Consider the following 17,108-nt stretch of genomic DNA (forward strand, 5'->3'; position numbering starts at 1 on the left):
AAAAAAAAAATCTTACAAGTGGGGATGACCCAAGGCTTCCCTTGCTTTGGGGACGGACCTGAGACCCCTCAGCTGACCTGGAGCCTTGGAATCTGGCTGCAGCGTGCCACTCTTAATTTTCACACTGCATAGCTTTCGATTATGCAGCTCAGTCCACTCAGGTGACATGATTAGTTGTTGCCAGGTCCCCTGGCTGATCACTTGAGAACAGGGGGGTTTCTGGAGGTGGGTGTGGTGGTGGAAAGCTGTCATTCCAGCCCTGGGGAGGACCATGAATCTGAGGGAAACCCTGTCTCAAAACAACAACAACAACAACAACAACAACAAATTAATGAACAAATATCTAGCTAATCATGGGGCATTGTCTAAAAAACATAGTGAAAGAAACTGACTTTTCATAAATGTATGTTTAGCATCCACACTATATACTCAGAGGGACTTAAGAAGTCAGCTCATGGAAACTGGGTAGAAATGGAGTTAGGTAGCATTTGGGAATAAAATTTTTTATTTTGAGATAAAATGACAGCTATTCCTTGTGTATCAGACAAGACTTTGGTTTACTTTTTAAAATGAGGGTTACTCATGTACTGCTCCTAGGACACCCAAGAAAATATCAGAGAACCTCACAAGAGCAGTGTCCTAGGAAATTGTTAAAGGACAGTTTTACTGTGGGGAAAATCTTACAGATCTGACTGGCAGATGAGAAGTGTTTCTTCCAGAAACTGGGGAAGAGGACACAACAGAGAACATACAAAGGGAGAGGCGTTCAGCTGGGATGCTAAAATAATGTTGAACCTTTTCAGTTTTATATGTTAACAGATCTCTGAGACCTGTATTTCAGTGAGAGATTTAACCCCTTCTGCACTGCAGATCATATTGTTCTGAGTACCAAGCCACACTGTGTAAACTTCAGAGAGTATATGTGTGCTGTGCATTTATTGAGTGTGTGTGTGTGTGTGTGTGTGTGAGAGAGAGAGAGAGAGAGAGAGAGCATTTCTTTAGTTCTGATGTGACCATTTTGAGCCAAGACACGGTACTTTTTATGGAAAAGGACTATAAAAGTACATTGGTTTAAAGAATAAGTAGTTTTTCTGAGAATTAAATAATAGTAGAATTGTGTTCCTCTCACTGGAAAAATGGAAATTTTCTGTATATCCGGAGTCTTTATATCTGTAGATATTATGCCTTGGGCACATTAAGCCTGTCTTCTTGAACATAAAAAGTCATTTTACCTCAATCATAACTTATTCTTATAAAAACAAAGGTTTGCTTATGTCCCGTCTTGCTGTATGTCTGCTTGACATAAAGATGACCAATAAAGAAGTAGCTATTATGTAGGAGGCCACAGTTCTGACCAAAGACTCCAGCTGCTCTGCTTACCTGAGGCCCAGCAGGCAATGACTGGGTTTATTTTCAGGCAGGTTAGAAGCATCATCTGCCAGATTTGGCTTAATAGAGTTTGGTGGTAAAAGCCTTTCCTGGCTCCAGAATGATAATAGCCACTAGCATTTATATGATATCTTCACTTTCCCAAGTTATGTATATTTTCTCATTTATCTTTACAGGGATTTTAGAAAGTAAAAGCCATAACATACAGTGTTGGCTTTGTGTTCTATCCACAGAATTTCACAATGGTTCTTCAGGGTCCATTTCAGTTGTATTCAGATCAGTAACTATACTTTGCACATGAGGAAACAGAGTGCTATGCCAAGGACCAGCTTGATGTGTGTGGCCTTGGCGTGCAGACTCTTCCCCGCTGTAGCTCTCAGAGTACTGAGGACCAAGGTCCAGGAATGTGGTCTCATAAGCTGAGGAATGTGATGTCAGTAGAATGGCTCCATCCACCCTGAGTTTTCTCTGCTGTCATAACTACCGTCCTCTCCCCGGTGTTCCCCACAGAGCTGCTTCTGCAGGGAGCTCTGATTCTGTATCTCCTGCTCTCACCTAGAGAATGTGCCTCTCCCTGGTGGCTTCTTCCTTTACCAATGATTTCAGCCATCTCTTTGTGTTTGAGACTGGTTGAAATTATTTTCATAGCCTAATTGTAGGGAGACAGCTCCAGGTTTCTGCTCTGTGTTTATAAAAGTTGTTTTGGAAAAGGATAGTGCAGGCTGTAGAGGAGGTACAAAGGAAGAGAAGAGGAATGGCTAGGAAGGGCTGCTATATTCCTTCTTCAAAGGAAGGAGTTCTGGGGTTAGTCCAAGCTGTCTTACAATTGGAAGGGAGTCCCGGTACCACAGTCTGGATGAAACCTGCCTTTTTATTGCCAAAAAATATAACATGGAAATGGAGGTGAAGTGAATAATTCAAAATCATGTTTAAACTTTGAGGATATTTTGCTTTCTCTGGAATTAGAGATTTATGCCTGTGAAGAGGGAGGGAGGAATTTGAAATGTTTATGTTACCAGACTGTAAAAAACATTGTCCAGTTGTTTCTCTAATCTTGTGTTGGGTTTGCTCTTAAAAACACATTTAGATTTGAAGTAGCCTGGGAAAAATAAACTGTTACAGCCATAACTCGATGCCCCGGTGGATATGAGAAGGATCCTTTTTCATTCGTTTTGAGAAATTTCCCAGGCAGGCAGATGTCTTTGGACCTTCCTCTCCAGCACCTTTATCCACAAATAACTGTGATCAGAACTGGGGTTACAAGTGCTCTGTTGCTCCTCTAATTGTAGCTCCTACAAAAACTAGTACCACTACAAACTTATTTCATTTCTGGGCTGGACATTTTGTTGTTGCAACTACTCAGTCTCACAAAGTCCCATGTGCTGTCGTCCAGCAAGATTTGATTCTTAAAAATGTGCATCAACTGAAGAGAACCTGTTCTGAGAGCTTCTCTTTGAGGCCCTTTCCTGGCTCACAGAGCAGCCAAGTAGGTTAGGGGAATAGGAATAAGAGATTCTGTAGCATATTTTCTTGTCCTTTCTTTCCAAACTACATATGGAAAAGTATGGAAAACAATAGAATTAATTTGGGTTTCCATCACTTTCTCCTCATGTCTTGTGCTGAGTTCATTCATCTAAGAGAAGAAAGAAATACCAGGTTCCTATCATGTGCCCAGCACTATTCTCCAACATGAGATCCATCAGCAACCAAAATGCACAAAGATCCTGCCATTTTGGAGCTCTGACTCTTGTAGGGGAGATGATAAATAATGAGCGTGATAAACAAACAGAACTATAAACATAGTATACTATGTTATAGTGTTGCTATAAAGAGTTATAAGTGCTACAGAAAAAGAAAATGTGTGCCAGAAAGGGGAAGCTGGACAGTTACAATAGTTACAGGTCAGTGAATCTGTGGGTGGTAAACCTGTGGCACCATGTTGCAGTGTTTAGATCATTGAAAGCTCTAAAATGTTATAAGCCATGTTCAGAAGGCAACTTTTTAAAAAGACTTTGAAGAAGGTTGGGGGGTTATCTGTGCAGAAGTCATAGAGATAAATGTTCTAGGTTAAGAGAATCAATGGCCAGTACACTGCTTCCAGGGTGGGGCTGGGTCTGGACAGCACAGTAGTCAGTGAGGCTACATGGTAGGAAAGGAGGTCAGAGGGGTCAGACTGCATAGCCTTTGGGTGGACGTGTGTGTCCTGTGGGTGAAATGAGGAGACCATTTTGAATGGAGGAAGCACAGGATCTTCCATGTAAAAGCATCCCTGGCTGCTACTGTGAGAAGGGACTGTTGCAGGGTCAAAGGTAGAAGTAGGCATTCCAGATGAGGGTAATACAGGTATCTCATGTAGCAGTTCATCAGGAAAGAGAGGATGGTAGACTGTAACAGAGTAGCAGTGGGGATGGGAAATGGTCAGGTTCTGGGTACATCTTCAATGTAAAGGCAACGGAACTTCCTTTGTGAATGGAAATGAGGTGTGAGAGGAGAAGGGAGCCCAGAAGGGACCCAAGAACTCTGGCTCTACTGATTGGAAAAGTGGAGTGAGTCAGGAACAGGTGTTGAGGGCACACATGTGGGGAAGATCAAGAATAAGGCTTGGGACATGCTGAGTTTGAGATGCAGAGACACTGAGTGGGTCATTGGCTATGTAAGCCAGGAGTTTAGGAACGAAATCCGAGCTGTAGTTATAAAATTCTAAGTTGCTAGCATGAAAATGTTGGTCAGAATCATGAGACTGGATGAGGTCTCTAAGGGAGTAGGTAAGAAAGAGTTGAGGACCAAAGCCTGAGTACTGGGGCAAAAGCAGACCCAGCAAAAGACAACAAGAAAGAGAACGCAGTGAGTAGAGAGTGGAACCCTGAAAATGGGGCCCCAGGCAGAGTTTTCTGGAGGGCTGAATGATCGCCATGCCAAATGCTGCTGATGGGCCGAGCACATGGCAGCTGAGAACTGTCCGGGAGTTCAGCAACCTAGAGGTCATTGTGACCTTGAGCATCATCGGTGGAGTGGAAGAGATGAAGGTGAGACTGGGTGGAGGGAAGAAGAGAGGGCCTGAGCACAGTCAGTGCAGAGAACTCTCTGGAGAGGGTTGCTGCCAGAACAGCAGGCAATGAGGAAGATGCTGGCCGGAAAGTAGCGTCCGGAGATGCCAGTGACTCCTGGCTTGGTGTCATCTTCTTGATCCAGACCCCAGCCATTGCTCCCTCCTCGCCAAGCTGTTATTGCCTATTGGACTTTGGTTTTGTTTTCATTTGTTTGTTTTTTGCCGGATCAGACAACTGAATTAAAAACTTTCCTTGACTAGTTAACCCAACAAGTCAGCTCCAGCTGCTGCCTTCTGCCTCCTTAACATTCACCGCCTTCCTCACTTAAGCTTCCCACTCACCCCAAATGCTAACTGCAGATATAAACTAGGAAAATTTGGCAACATAAAGCAAGGTGGTGATGATGATTACTAGAATCCTGTGTCGCTTACTAGGAGTCACCAGTACTTGAAGAGCTTCTATCCTCTAATGCATCTGATCTCCACAATTCCCCTGCGAGCTGGGGCCACTTATGAGCTGCATGTCACAAACAAGGAAATTGAGGCAGAGAGAGCTTAAGTGATTAGTTCCTTAAGAGCAAGAAAGCTGGCAGCAGTGCAGCTGGGGTTTAATATGAGCCCTCTGGCTCGGGGGCGGGGGGGCAACTCTTGAGGTAGATGAAGGATTCTGACAGCAAGCTGTTAGACAGGTGGATTTCAATTTACATAGTTAGGAATTGCAAGAGCGGGTGAGTTGGGTTTTGAGAAATGATGCAGAACCCAGGGCTGCCAGGTCCTTTCTTGCGCCTGCCTCGCCTATGCATCAGAGCGCCACCATAGAGAGAAGGCTGGGGAGGAACATTCTTCAGCGATGACTTTTCTTCCTTAGACTGCATATCCTCAAGGTTCACAAATTCCTTTTGAAGTCAACAAGAATCCATTAAGCACCCACTCTTTGCATAAGAGAAAAAAGTTCTATGTGTTTATTTCCTCTGTGAAACCTATTTATGATACAGGCTACAGAATCATCTGAGTAATAAAATGGAAAGGGTTATGTATGTGGCAATAATGGTTTCCTATCTCTTATACACAGATCCTTGAAGTCTGTATATCTCTGGAGATGAGGTGTGAGCTAATCCCTTGTTAAGTGTTACTTCTCACAACACTGGTGAGCTCCTGCCATGGAACCCTTCATTAATAATCCCTGCCTTTTTCCAGAAGCATTTGCCAGCATCCGCAAAGTAGTCAGGAGAGAATGAAAGCTGTATAAAAATAATCATTGTTTGCTTCCCCTGAGGCATGCATTTAAACATGTTGCTCTCTTCTTGATGCCAGGCAGACTTCTCTGCCAAGTTACTGCTGTCACTTCAGGTTCCCATGAGAAGGAGACCTGCCGCTGTGCGCCCTTTTATCTGAAGGGGTTGCATCCATTTGTGTCATGTTATATTGCGAGCCTGCATTTCTCAGTAGTGAGGGGTCTATTGGTAAGTAGGAGACAGTGAATGTGATCATGCATCCTGGCCGTCCCCACCATCTCCGGAGTCTTAAAATTCCCCTGTGATCTCAGAAGAGAGGCTGACTGTGAAAGCAGATCAGTGATTTCCTCTCAAAAAGATTTCAGTGCCTCACTCAGATCTTGCCCTTGGCCCCAGGTCCACTGGAGACCTCCTGCCATGGCCTGCTGGCCCATCCTCATGGACCCTCATTCTTTTCTTGAATACTTTTTAGAATGTTAAGTGTGTTCCTGCACTGACCTCTTGATTTGCAGTTTAACAACCTGCCATGGCCTGTAACTGATATACCTAACATAAATCGGGGTGAGTACTGAAAATAAGAGTTAAACCATAAGGCATGCTCAGTCTGTGCTGGGCCAGGGGAAACCCTTAGGAGCATTAACTGATTTGCTCCTCATCTCTCAGAAACCAGAAGCTGTATACTATGCATTTATTTAAAAAAAAATTTTTTTTATGTATTTGGTGCAGGGTCTCACCACACAGCATGGGCTTGTAATGATCCTCCTGTTTTCAGCCTTCCCAGTGCTGAGGGATTATAGGCATATGCCACCACGCCAGGTCTCAGTGGCCGGCTCAGCACACTTGGGGGTGGGGCCGGTGTGGCATGTGATGCCAGGGATGGAACCCTAGGCCCTGTGCTTGCCTAAGCAGGCCCTTAGTCCTCTGAGCTACCTTGCCTGCCTAGTGTACATTTTATAGGAGAGGAAACTGGGGTCCAGACTTATGGCCTGTGACACTTTAAGGCCTGTCCCGTGGACCTGTCTGCAGTCCAAGGTCCTATTTTCTGCCTTTATACAGCACTGCCTAGGCCATCACACTAAGCCAGGCCTGGCTTGAAGGAGTCCTGCATTTTGTTTCCATGAACGCTGAGGTCCTGGTGTCCTTCCTCATACCCTGGACCTGCTGGAAGCTTGCAGCCTGGCTGGACTCTCGGCTTCATCATCACCAGCCAGACTCTCCTGCTATTAAAAGCAATGAAATGTGGTCACGATGATGGCTTGTAGTCAGGCTGTGGGAAGAAACTAAAGCTGAAGCAGTGTTGCCAGGGTAACTGGAGAGTGAAAGCTGCTCAGTGCAAGAAGGAGGTTGTGAGAGGTTGTGAGGAGCAGGGCCCTCTTGTCACACAGGCCAGGCCCAGTGAGGCTGTGCGCCTGCCATTCCATTTCTTCCCTCTCTCCCTTTCTCTCTCCTTTCTTCCTTTCCTCCTCCTTTGTTTTAGAAATTATCATGACAGAATCATCAGATCCCTCTGTCGCGGCTACAGTATTTTACTGCACATGTATACTCTGAGAGTATGCTAGTCTCTGAGGACTTAGTAAAGGAAGGTATTTGAAATGGAAATGTCTTAAACTATTTCTTTTTCCAGTTGCCCACTGAATTTCCTTAGGATTGGGAAATGAAATGGAAATTGAAAACCACATCTATCTTTTTTTCATGTTATAAGACCCTGAACTCAGCAGTATAGGAAAGATCCAGTTAAACGGCAGTAGATCTTCTGTTTTGTGGCAGTCATCAGCCAAGTGGAAAAACAAATGTTAACTTTCTCCTCTCACAACTACTGGGTTATACTTTTGTGTTCCTGTTTGGAGGAGCTGATGGTTTTGTTAACATGTGTGAAAACATTGTGATTGGAGACTTTAACAAAATATTAAGTACCTTTTCCTCCCAAGTTTCCATGTTTATGTTCTTACTGGGTGTGTGTCTTTCCAAGGCTTCCAGGTTAAGAACTAAATGTGTTAGAATAACAGAGAAGATAGATGGGAGAGCTCTCATTTCCTTCCCAGGACAGGGCTGTAAGTTCCCAAGCAATCATTTCACGGGGCCCTCTTGCCGTATCAGAGGCTGGCCTGACCCCAGCAGTTTCTCCCCAGATGCTTTTGGAGCAGAGCTGATTCTCCATCCGCAGGGCCAGTTGTCCATACCTGTTGTGGTCAGACACCCTCATGGCATGGAGCTCACCCTTCAGGGAATGAACTCACTTTATGAAGACCGTTCATAGACTGACATCTGGAGAAATTCTTACCCTGGATCCATGCCAGTCTGTAAGATTTATGGACTGTGTGTGCTTTTTTGTAAATAAGACTTTTCTGCTCAGTACATTCTTTTTACATAATTATCAGTGGGTGGAAATGGCTATGTTCCTGCAGTTTCTTAATACACTCTACCTGTGAACTTAAATGCTAGCAGGCAGTCCAGCTAGACTACGTGGACACCTATTGTTATTCAGATTGTGGAAAATCTTAATGCCAGGAGCACCCTGCTTTCGGGAACCCAGACTCCTACTGGAGCACTGGCACCTTAGGCACTTTGGGGGAGGGGGAGCTGGAACTTACAAGAGACTCACCGCAGACCTCTTACAATGTATTGTTAGCTTTCCTTTTATGCACATGATGGTCTCTACAGGAAGGTGTGTTATGGAAACATTTTTAAACACAGGACATGTACCTGTGCATGGTCTCGGCTGTGTTTTAACATCTCATATTATGTGTATGGAGGGTGCAGAACCAAATTGCTCACACTCCATGAGGCTTCACACATTCTACAGGGACCTCCACCTGCCTCTGTGCTATGAGGAAGAGCTGTTAAGACAGTTTACACAGGGAGGAAGAGGCTGCTAGCAGGACTTGACAGGGGTATAGTGAAGCAAATATTGCACAGTAGACCTGGAAGCCTAGGGCTGTGTAGAAAGACATTTTCTTCTGCTATTGTGAGTTTTGATATAGTGAAATTAACTGGAGTAAAGGGTGCTGCGTCACTGTACCTTCCATGCAGGGCATGATAGGATGAGAGGAGCTGAATGAGGTAGACCTGGTAGGAGTAGCAGACTGGGGGAGGGGTGTCCTTCATTCCAGGGCTCTGCTCCTAAGGTATGTGTCCTAGTTACTTTTCTTGTTCCTGGGCCAAAATACCTATCACCCACAAGTTAAAGGAGGAAGGGTTCACAGTTGGTAGAGGCTTCAATCCATAGTCAGTTGGCACCAGGGCAGCATGGCAAAGGAGCATGCCTGAGGAGAAACAGTCCATGGTAGGACAGGCAGGAGGCAAAGACACTGCCTTCTTTCTGTCCATTTATATTCCATCCAGGCTACAAGCCTATTGATTAGTGCCACTCCACCCAGGGTGGGGCTTTCCTCTTCACTAAATCTATTCAGCCACACCAAGAACTGTGCCAATCCAACTAGGGGACTGTCTTAGTTACTATTGTCATGTGTAAGGCAAAATTCTCAAACAGCCAAAGTTAAAAGAGGCAAGATTTATTTCAGCTCACAGTTGGTAGAGATTTCAGTCTGTAAGTGCTGCAAAGTTCTACCTATGAGTACATGAAGCTTTGAGGGGTATACCTAGATATAAGCCATGACTGCAGTGTCTCCAGGGTCTGTGCTTATGGATTTAACGAGCCATCTTTTATGAATATGGATGTTTCTGGAAAACATGTACTTAGTAACTAGTCTTGAAAATCCATTGTCACAGAAATACTTGTTTTTCAAACTGGTGTGTAGACACAGAAGTCACACATAGGTGTGCACACATGCACACATGTTGGTCAGAAACATTGCCAGTAAGCCTAGCTGTACTGATTACAGTGTGTTCTTAAGGAAATGCTCATTCCAGGAAGAGGACAGACTGTTCCTTGGGCTCAAGTTGAAGTTTGGAAGCAGATAGTAGATGGATGAGAAGAAACTCTGCCGTGCCTTCTCCAGAGCTCATTGCATTTTTATCTGCAGTGTAGCCCTGCAGATGTTCTTGTCTGTGTTCATCAGTGTTCTTCCTCCTTGTAGTTCCTGTTCTGGTTTGTATTTTTCTAACTGCTAGTATGTTTGTACATGGCTTAATATTTCATCATCCGTTCCTTGAGTCACTTCAGGTGCCTTATGTAGAAGTAGGCACATGTACACCTGCCACTTGCCTTGACATATACATATATGTCATCCTTTCCCCTGACCTTTCCTTTCATTGTCCCTTTCTTCCTCCCTCCTTCCCTCTCTCCCTTCTTCTCTCTCCCATCCCCCTCCCTCCCTACTTCTCTTTCACTCTCTCACCTTCTGTAGTCCCATTCATTCTTTAATTTTGACAAAAAGTTTCTAAATACTCAGCCAAAATCACTTTCTGAGCATGCAGAAGATACACATAGCTTCAATGGCTTACATTTTCTTTGGTTGGAAAAAGTAAATTTGAAAAAACCAGGAAAATGAACTGAGTAGGAACCCCCCCTCCCCAATCCATGGGAAGGGTGGCCCTGGCCCTGGTACACACCAGAGGCCACAGGGAGCGGAGAATCCTGCAACTCAGCATGAATCTGAGGCGTAACAGCAAAACTAGCCCTGGTTTTCTTTTCTTCACAATTTCATGGTTCATAGATTTGTTCTTATTGTAGATATTGGTGTCCTCGATGTATGGATTTTTTGCTTTCCTTAAATCAAAACTTTCATCTTTTCAATTTGAAGAAGCACTTTACGGCTCCTCTCTGATGTATGTAAGTTGCCAGTGCCTGCCTGCTGGGCTTTGGGGCTCTCAGCGTACTAAGCATGACTTAATCCAGATGCTGCAGCACTGCTCCAGTCGCCTGACCTTAGGATGGCTCCTGAGTGTCTTACAGCCAGTCGTGTACATAGCACGGATGCTCTGGACAGGGCTGGCTCACATCCGGGGCTGGGAGGGGCAGGGTGCAGCAGGCGGGTGCCAGATTTCATCACGCTATGCACAACAGTGTGAGATTAAAGGTTATGAGTTGTTTATTTCTGGGATTTTCCATTTAATATTTTGGAGTGTGGTTGATTTGGTGAGACTGAAACTATGTAGAATGAGAGTCTCTGTGGATGCTCTTCATATCTCAATATGACAGCACCCGTTGCCCACTCTTAGCATGAATCATAAAGCTTTGGAACAAATAGGAATGTTAATCTCAAACACTCTTTACCCATAAAGAAATTTTAATTAAAAGAAAAATGCCACTGGTGTGTCTTTTTGAGTTTTCTGCTGTTTTTAATTCTTAGTGGAAATGCAGGCCATGAAAACAGAAGACCCTGTGGCTGGTGAATCAGTGCAGGGCTGAAGTTGTTTCTGCTTCTACAGAAGCTTCTCCTGATCCCATTCCTCTGAAATTTATGAACAGGAAAGAAGAGGTTTTGTCCTGCTTAGAAAATGGGACATTGGCACCTTTACTTCAGGTTGGTTGAGAAGTTGCTCCCTGGCACCTTGTCCTGCCAGAGAGGCACAGACAGGAGGCCAGGTCTCAGGCCGGCCTGTGAGGACGCCCTGGATGAAGAGTTGTGCCTGCACTGCGGTCTTCCTGGGCCTCTGCCTGGGAATCTTCTGAAGGTGGTTGAACTAAAGTTGAGGTTGGCTCCACAGAAATGGTGCAGAAAGTGCATCTAGTCCAGAAGATGTAAAAAGGTGGAGGGAGGGAGGTGTGCAGTGTGTGAACATAGCGCTGTCTGCAGCCTCACCAAGGCTTGGTTGGTCTCACTGACAGCTTTTCACAAGGTGGCCCTGATGACCTGTAATCCACGGTTGACTCAGCTGGGCCTGCTCCAGGAGAGTGCCACCATCACAGTCTGGCCTCTACCTAGCACCCATCTCCAGCCCTCCCCTAGCTCTTCATGCACCACCTGCTTGGATTCTCTTTCAATAGAAGATGAGAGGAACCCAGAGACCTCCTTAAGATACAAAAACATGAAGACGTAGGAGAAAAAACCTTCCTGGAAAACAGGTTGCCCAGCTGATCATAAGAGAAATTCAGATCAATGCCAGTAGAAGGTCATCTTGCAGTCTATCTGATCTCCTCTAAAGTGCCCAGGCTGCCAAAAAACAAGGATCGCCTGAGAAAACTGTCTGCACTGAAGGGAACCAAGGAAGCCACAGCCTGGGTCAGGTCTGAAGAGACAACAGGTAGAGAGGAGGGGACTCTGAATAACTGTGGACTCCAGTTAATAATAATGTGCTGAGATGGCTCATGGGTGTAACCACTGCACCCCATTGCTGAAAGATGCTAGTAACAGGAGACCTGTAGAGGGGAGGTGAGAATTCTATGCTGTCTGCTAATTTTTCTATGTGACAAAAATTGTTCTAAAAATAAAAAGTTTAAAAAAAATAAAAATAAAAAGTTTATCAGTGTCCTAACAGAAAAAAGAGCATGTGTTGCAGAAGTGCAGACAATAATGCTTTTGCTATTATGTCTGTATATTCTTGTTTTGTGGTATTGAATCCAGGACCTTCACACTAGCTATATCCCTAGACTTTTTTAGTTTTTCTTTTTATTTTGAGACAGGATCTTGCCATGTATTGTGTTGTCCAGATTGGGCTTGTGATCTTCCTGTTTCAGCCTCCCATAATGCTGAGATTGTAGATTTGGGTGACAAAGCCTGACTCAATAATGACTTTAGGCATATTACATTATGAGCTATTCTGATAGTGATCTATAAGGTGGGACATCTGGCAGTGTTGAGTAACTCTAGGAACCTTGGAGCCACCATTTTCAGAGCAGCTTTCTTTAACCCTTGTTGGATGAGGATTGCAAAATTCTCATACCTAAAGGCCAAATGTGGCCTATCAGTTGTTTGCATAAATAGTATTATTGAAATGCAGCCAGTGCTTATTCACACTTACATGTTGACTGTGGCTGATTTTGCATGGCAGGGGCACAGCTAAGCAGTGGACCAAAGGGCCTGCAGCACCTGGAGATGTCAGTCTGACCAGCTCCTGGTTTAGACTGAAGTGCTGAATAGACAGCAAGGAGGCAGGCAAGAAGCAGGGCTGTGACCCAGGATTCACCTGGTGAGAGTCAAGTGTGCACACCAGCAGCAGGACAGACACCAGATGGGGCCTGAGTGAGCGGAGATGATGCCCAGGAGGCCCTGAGTTTCAGGTTTGCATTCCCCTTGCTGCAGACTGCATCTTGGTCCTGGGGTCTATCAGTCTGTGGGGATCCTACCCCTCCAGACTACACTGCAGGATGTTACCTTGCTGTAGTGATCACACCCCTTCTTTGGGACTCCCGACTGGCCTGAAAATGGTGAGAACTTGGTGTACGTCAGTGTGGGACCACCTTTCACACTCATCTGCTCCTCTGTGAAGTCGGGCTGCTAAGATCTCTGTGTCAGCCATGAAGAAACAAAGGCTAACCTCACTGAAAGACTTACTGGGGGCTGTTGAGTGAGTAGGTGCTGAGCCATGGTTCGAATCCAGGTGTCAAAGCCCAATCCCAAACCCTCCTCACATTTGACTATTGAATGTACATTGAAAAAAAGACAGATGCTTTAATAAATGGGCTGGACATCCACACATGGAAGGATGAAACTAGACCCCACTCGTTATATGGAAAAATAAATTGAAAAATTCATGAAAGACCTGGTATAAGACCTGAAACTTTGAAACTTCTAGAAGAAAACAGGAAACAATTGAAAGTTACAGTTACCAACAAAAACTTTCCTCAAAAGGACCCAGTAGCACGATACATGCTCAGAGAAATCAGTAAACAGGACTGTATTGCATTAAAAACTTTCTTCATAGTAAAGGAACAACCAGCAGAGTGAAAAGATACCTAAATTGGAGAAAATCTTTGCCAGCTACCCTTCTGATAGAGGATTTATGTCTAGAATATATTAAAAATGTTCAAAATTTTAGCCTTTGGGGAAACGCGAATCAAAATTACCTGGAGATTCCATATCATTCATCAGAATGACTGTCATCAAGAAAAGAAAACAAAAATGCTGGTGAGAATGGAGGGAAAAGCAATCCTTTAACACTTGTACACTGCTGGTGGGAATGTGAGTTGGTACAGCTACTATGGAAATCAGTATGGAGAGTTCTTAATAAAACTAAACATAGAACTGCTACACTACACTTAGTACATACCCAAAGGAGTTAAAGTCAATTTATATAGGGAGCCTGGGTTTCAGTGTTCATTGTAGCACAGTAAGAAGAATGAAATCATGTCATTTGCAGGAAAATGGATAGAACTGGAAATTATTATGTTAATCTAAATAAGCCAGACTCAGAAAGACAAATATTGCAAGCGTTCCCTAATATGTATAAAGTAAAAGCCAAAAACAAATAAAAAGATGGCATGAAAATAGAGGAGAGATTCTTATTAGACAAGAGGCAGGGAATAGGAGGGGTAATGGGAAAAGGAGATAATGGCAAGAGGATAATGGGGACTTGGGTTTGATCAAAATTTCCACAATGTAAGCAAGTATGACCTAAAATAAGAGACACTAATAAAGAAACATGCAAAAACTCAGTGTGGTTCCCTTTCTGGTAGGTCCCTTGCTGTCCACGTGGGATGCAGTTCCACCATGTGGATGGGTAACCTGGGGGTGTCCTTGTCCAGGGGACTCTGCAGCTCTGCTGCTTTCTATTTTGTGGTCACTGAACCCCTTTCTTCCCCAATCTTTCCTTGGATCTGGTTTCTTTTTCAGAAGCAATACCAAGGGTTGGTGCAGGGCAACTTAACTCGAGGGTCCAGACACTCCCTCCCCTGGGGTAACACAGTGTTCCCATCGGTGCTGCCAGCACATATCCTGTAGTCTGTCGTGAGCGTCTTTAACCTTCTCACATGTGAATCCAAGCTTGCGTATCCAGGTACTGGACTCAGTGTGTGGGAAGCATCCACTTCACCAAGAAAAACAGAGCAGGCCTAGCACACTGCAGTTAATGTGTCAGGGAAACGATGGCAGGTAGGTGAGGTCAGTCAGTGGATGCCGTTGGGACTTGCAGGATCCTGAGCTCTCCACACACATCTGCAGTGGTTGCAGTCAGGTGACAACACCAGCCTTCTGTCCCCTGGTGTCCCCAGTTCAGCTCGCAACCTCTACTGTGGAGGGTTGCTGTCTATGCCAAGGGACTGGGTTCAGGAGAGTCAAGTCCCCAGAATTCTGCTAAGAGCCCTGCAGCTTTCCACTCATGAAAAGAGAATGTTTTTCTCCTCATGGCTTTTCATGCTCTGGTATCAAAGGGAAGTTCTGCTCAGGGTCTTACATCATGGATACTACATAAGCTATAGTTCTGACATTTCTTTGGGGTGTGTGTGTGTGTGTGTGTGTGTGTGTGTGTGTGTGTGTGATTGTAAAGCAGGGTCTCATTATGTAGTCCAGGATGGCATGGAACTCACTGTGTAGCCAGCCCAGTCTGGCCTTAAACTCACAGAGGGTCACCTGCCTTAGCTTTCCAAGTGCTGAGATTACAGACATGTGCCACCACACCCATCTAATTCTGACATTTCTGACTTTTAAAAGAGGATGAATTTAAGACAACATTGTTGCCAAGTCTTCATCACTACTGCCTGTCATGGGGGGGGGGAGCAAGTTATCTGTGACATTTTCACCAAAGACAGACATAATGATCACGTCTGGTCTTCTCCAGGACATCATTGTTCCATCATTTATTGTCTTTGCACTTAGTCTGTTCCTATGCTGCAGCACTGTGTGGAGAGGCACATCTCCTTCCACATTGCTTGAAATGCTGTATTTCTTACATAGGTGGCTGTACTCCGATCCCAGAGTCAGACCTGGAAGAGAAATCAACAGAGCAAGACTCCACAGAGCCATTTGCCAGCCACAAACCTCTCGTCAATGAGCTGCCTGCATCTGGTAAGAGAATGGTGACTTTCCCTGGGTTCTGTCAGGTTTAATTCCAGGGAATGCTCTCTAGACTGCTGCTTGCCAGCTTCTTCATCCTTTCTCAGCATTAGCGCAGTTGACTGGTGGTGTGTTTTTCTGTCATCATTTAGACCTCTTCTCTCTCTCTTCCAGAAGATTCCACCCTCCAAGGACTTGTGGAATAGTTGGTAGAGCTGTCTGGTTGTGGAGAAGCTGCCTTCCCCAGGCTGAGCCTCATGGACCCCATGCAGCAAGTGTGGGTTGGTTGTGCTATGCAGGGTGCACCCTGGAGACAGTGCTCTGTGGAAGTGGGGCCCAGCTCTCCCTCTGCTGCGGACATGGAGCAGCATGGCGGGCAGGTCAGCTGAGAGCCAAGGTTGTCTCTGCTTGCTGGGAGGTGTGTTACTGCTCTGGGCCATCTGTGTACCCAGTCACAGGATATAGCAAGATGACAATTTGGGGACAGACTGTGATACAAAGATCTAGATCCAAAATACTGTGACATCCTATTTTTTCACAGGATTCTTATATAGTACATGTAACAATTTTAATAAAGCAATTAAATACCTAGTAATTATTAAACAATTTTAATAATGCATCTCACTGTCAATCTTATAGTTCACTGATCATGTAAGGTTCTATAAGTAATTTTTCCACTTTGTTTTTCAAATGGAATTGAAAAGTTTGTTACTCTTAAAGAAGTGAACGTTGCACTCTCTGTGCAGACCAGTGTGACCTCTAACGTAGCTCCTCCTGCGTCAGCTTCCCGGGTGCATGGCTTACAGGCTTGTGCCACCACACCCAGTTTAAGTAAAATAACTCCTATGGAACTTTCATTTGCTTTACTGTATTGGACTAAAAATAAAAACTGTTATGTTTTCTAATATTAGATGAAATTTTGAAATATTTGTGTCTTCTTTTCATTGCCTTAATGGATGTATCTTTAAAAAAATTCAAGTTATAAAAGAACTCATATTTTATTAGTTAAAATTTAAAGTTTCATATGTGAGAAATTAAAGTGATTTTTTTCTATTTCAAGTAAGAATTACACTTGTAATACTGGTTTATTTATTTATTATTTATGTATTTGGTACATTGTCTCATGCATCTTGGGCTTGTAGTGATCCTCCTGCTTTCAACCTCCCCAGTGCTGGTATTACAGGCATGTGCCAACACACCCAGACTCAGTGGCCATCAGTGTGCCTGGGGGTGGGGCCGGCATGGCATGTGGTACCAGGGATCGAACCCAGGTCCCTGTGCTTGCCTAAGCAGGCGCTTAGTCCTCTGAGCTATCTTGCTGGCCCTACTGGTTTATTTAAACAAACATATGCCTGTAAAACTTTCAGACAGCCTGTCAGTACAAAGTGGGAGTGCTTCACAGTTCTTCTGTAGTTCAAGTGTGGAAAAGCTGTGCAAGGGTCATTTCTGTAGCACTCGGAGGATTCTTTTTTAGGAGATATAGCAGATGCTGTGATATTCCCCACTATCAGATAGAAGAATGGCCAGCTGCTGACCAGCAGTGAGGGAGACTGGCCCAGAGGTTTGGAAAACCCCTCACAGTCCCCTTCTCTTAGCAGCTCC

The 17,108-nt window shown here is 44.5% G+C and overlaps 1 protein-coding gene across 1 annotated transcript in view; it reads left to right on the forward strand.

The window, feature by feature from the left end:
• Positions 1–16,421, forward strand: part of LOC101569605 (protein PTHB1) — a gene marked incomplete at its 5' end in the record, with an annotated part of 267,164 nt that extends 250,743 nt beyond the window's left edge. Inside the window, 2 exons of the mRNA XM_004647823.2 lie at positions 15,408–15,518; positions 15,681–16,421. Of these exons, the coding sequence (XP_004647880.1) occupies positions 15,408–15,518; positions 15,681–15,712 (143 nt within the window). The remainder of the gene's footprint in view (positions 1–15,407; positions 15,519–15,680) is intronic.
• Between the last annotated feature and the right edge of the window lie 687 nt (positions 16,422–17,108).

The sequence above is a fragment of the Octodon degus genome, unplaced genomic scaffold (genome assembly GCF_000260255.1).
Source record: "Octodon degus isolate 3935 unplaced genomic scaffold, OctDeg1.0 scaffold00330, whole genome shotgun sequence".
NCBI classification, from domain to species: domain Eukaryota; kingdom Metazoa; phylum Chordata; class Mammalia; order Rodentia; family Octodontidae; genus Octodon; species Octodon degus.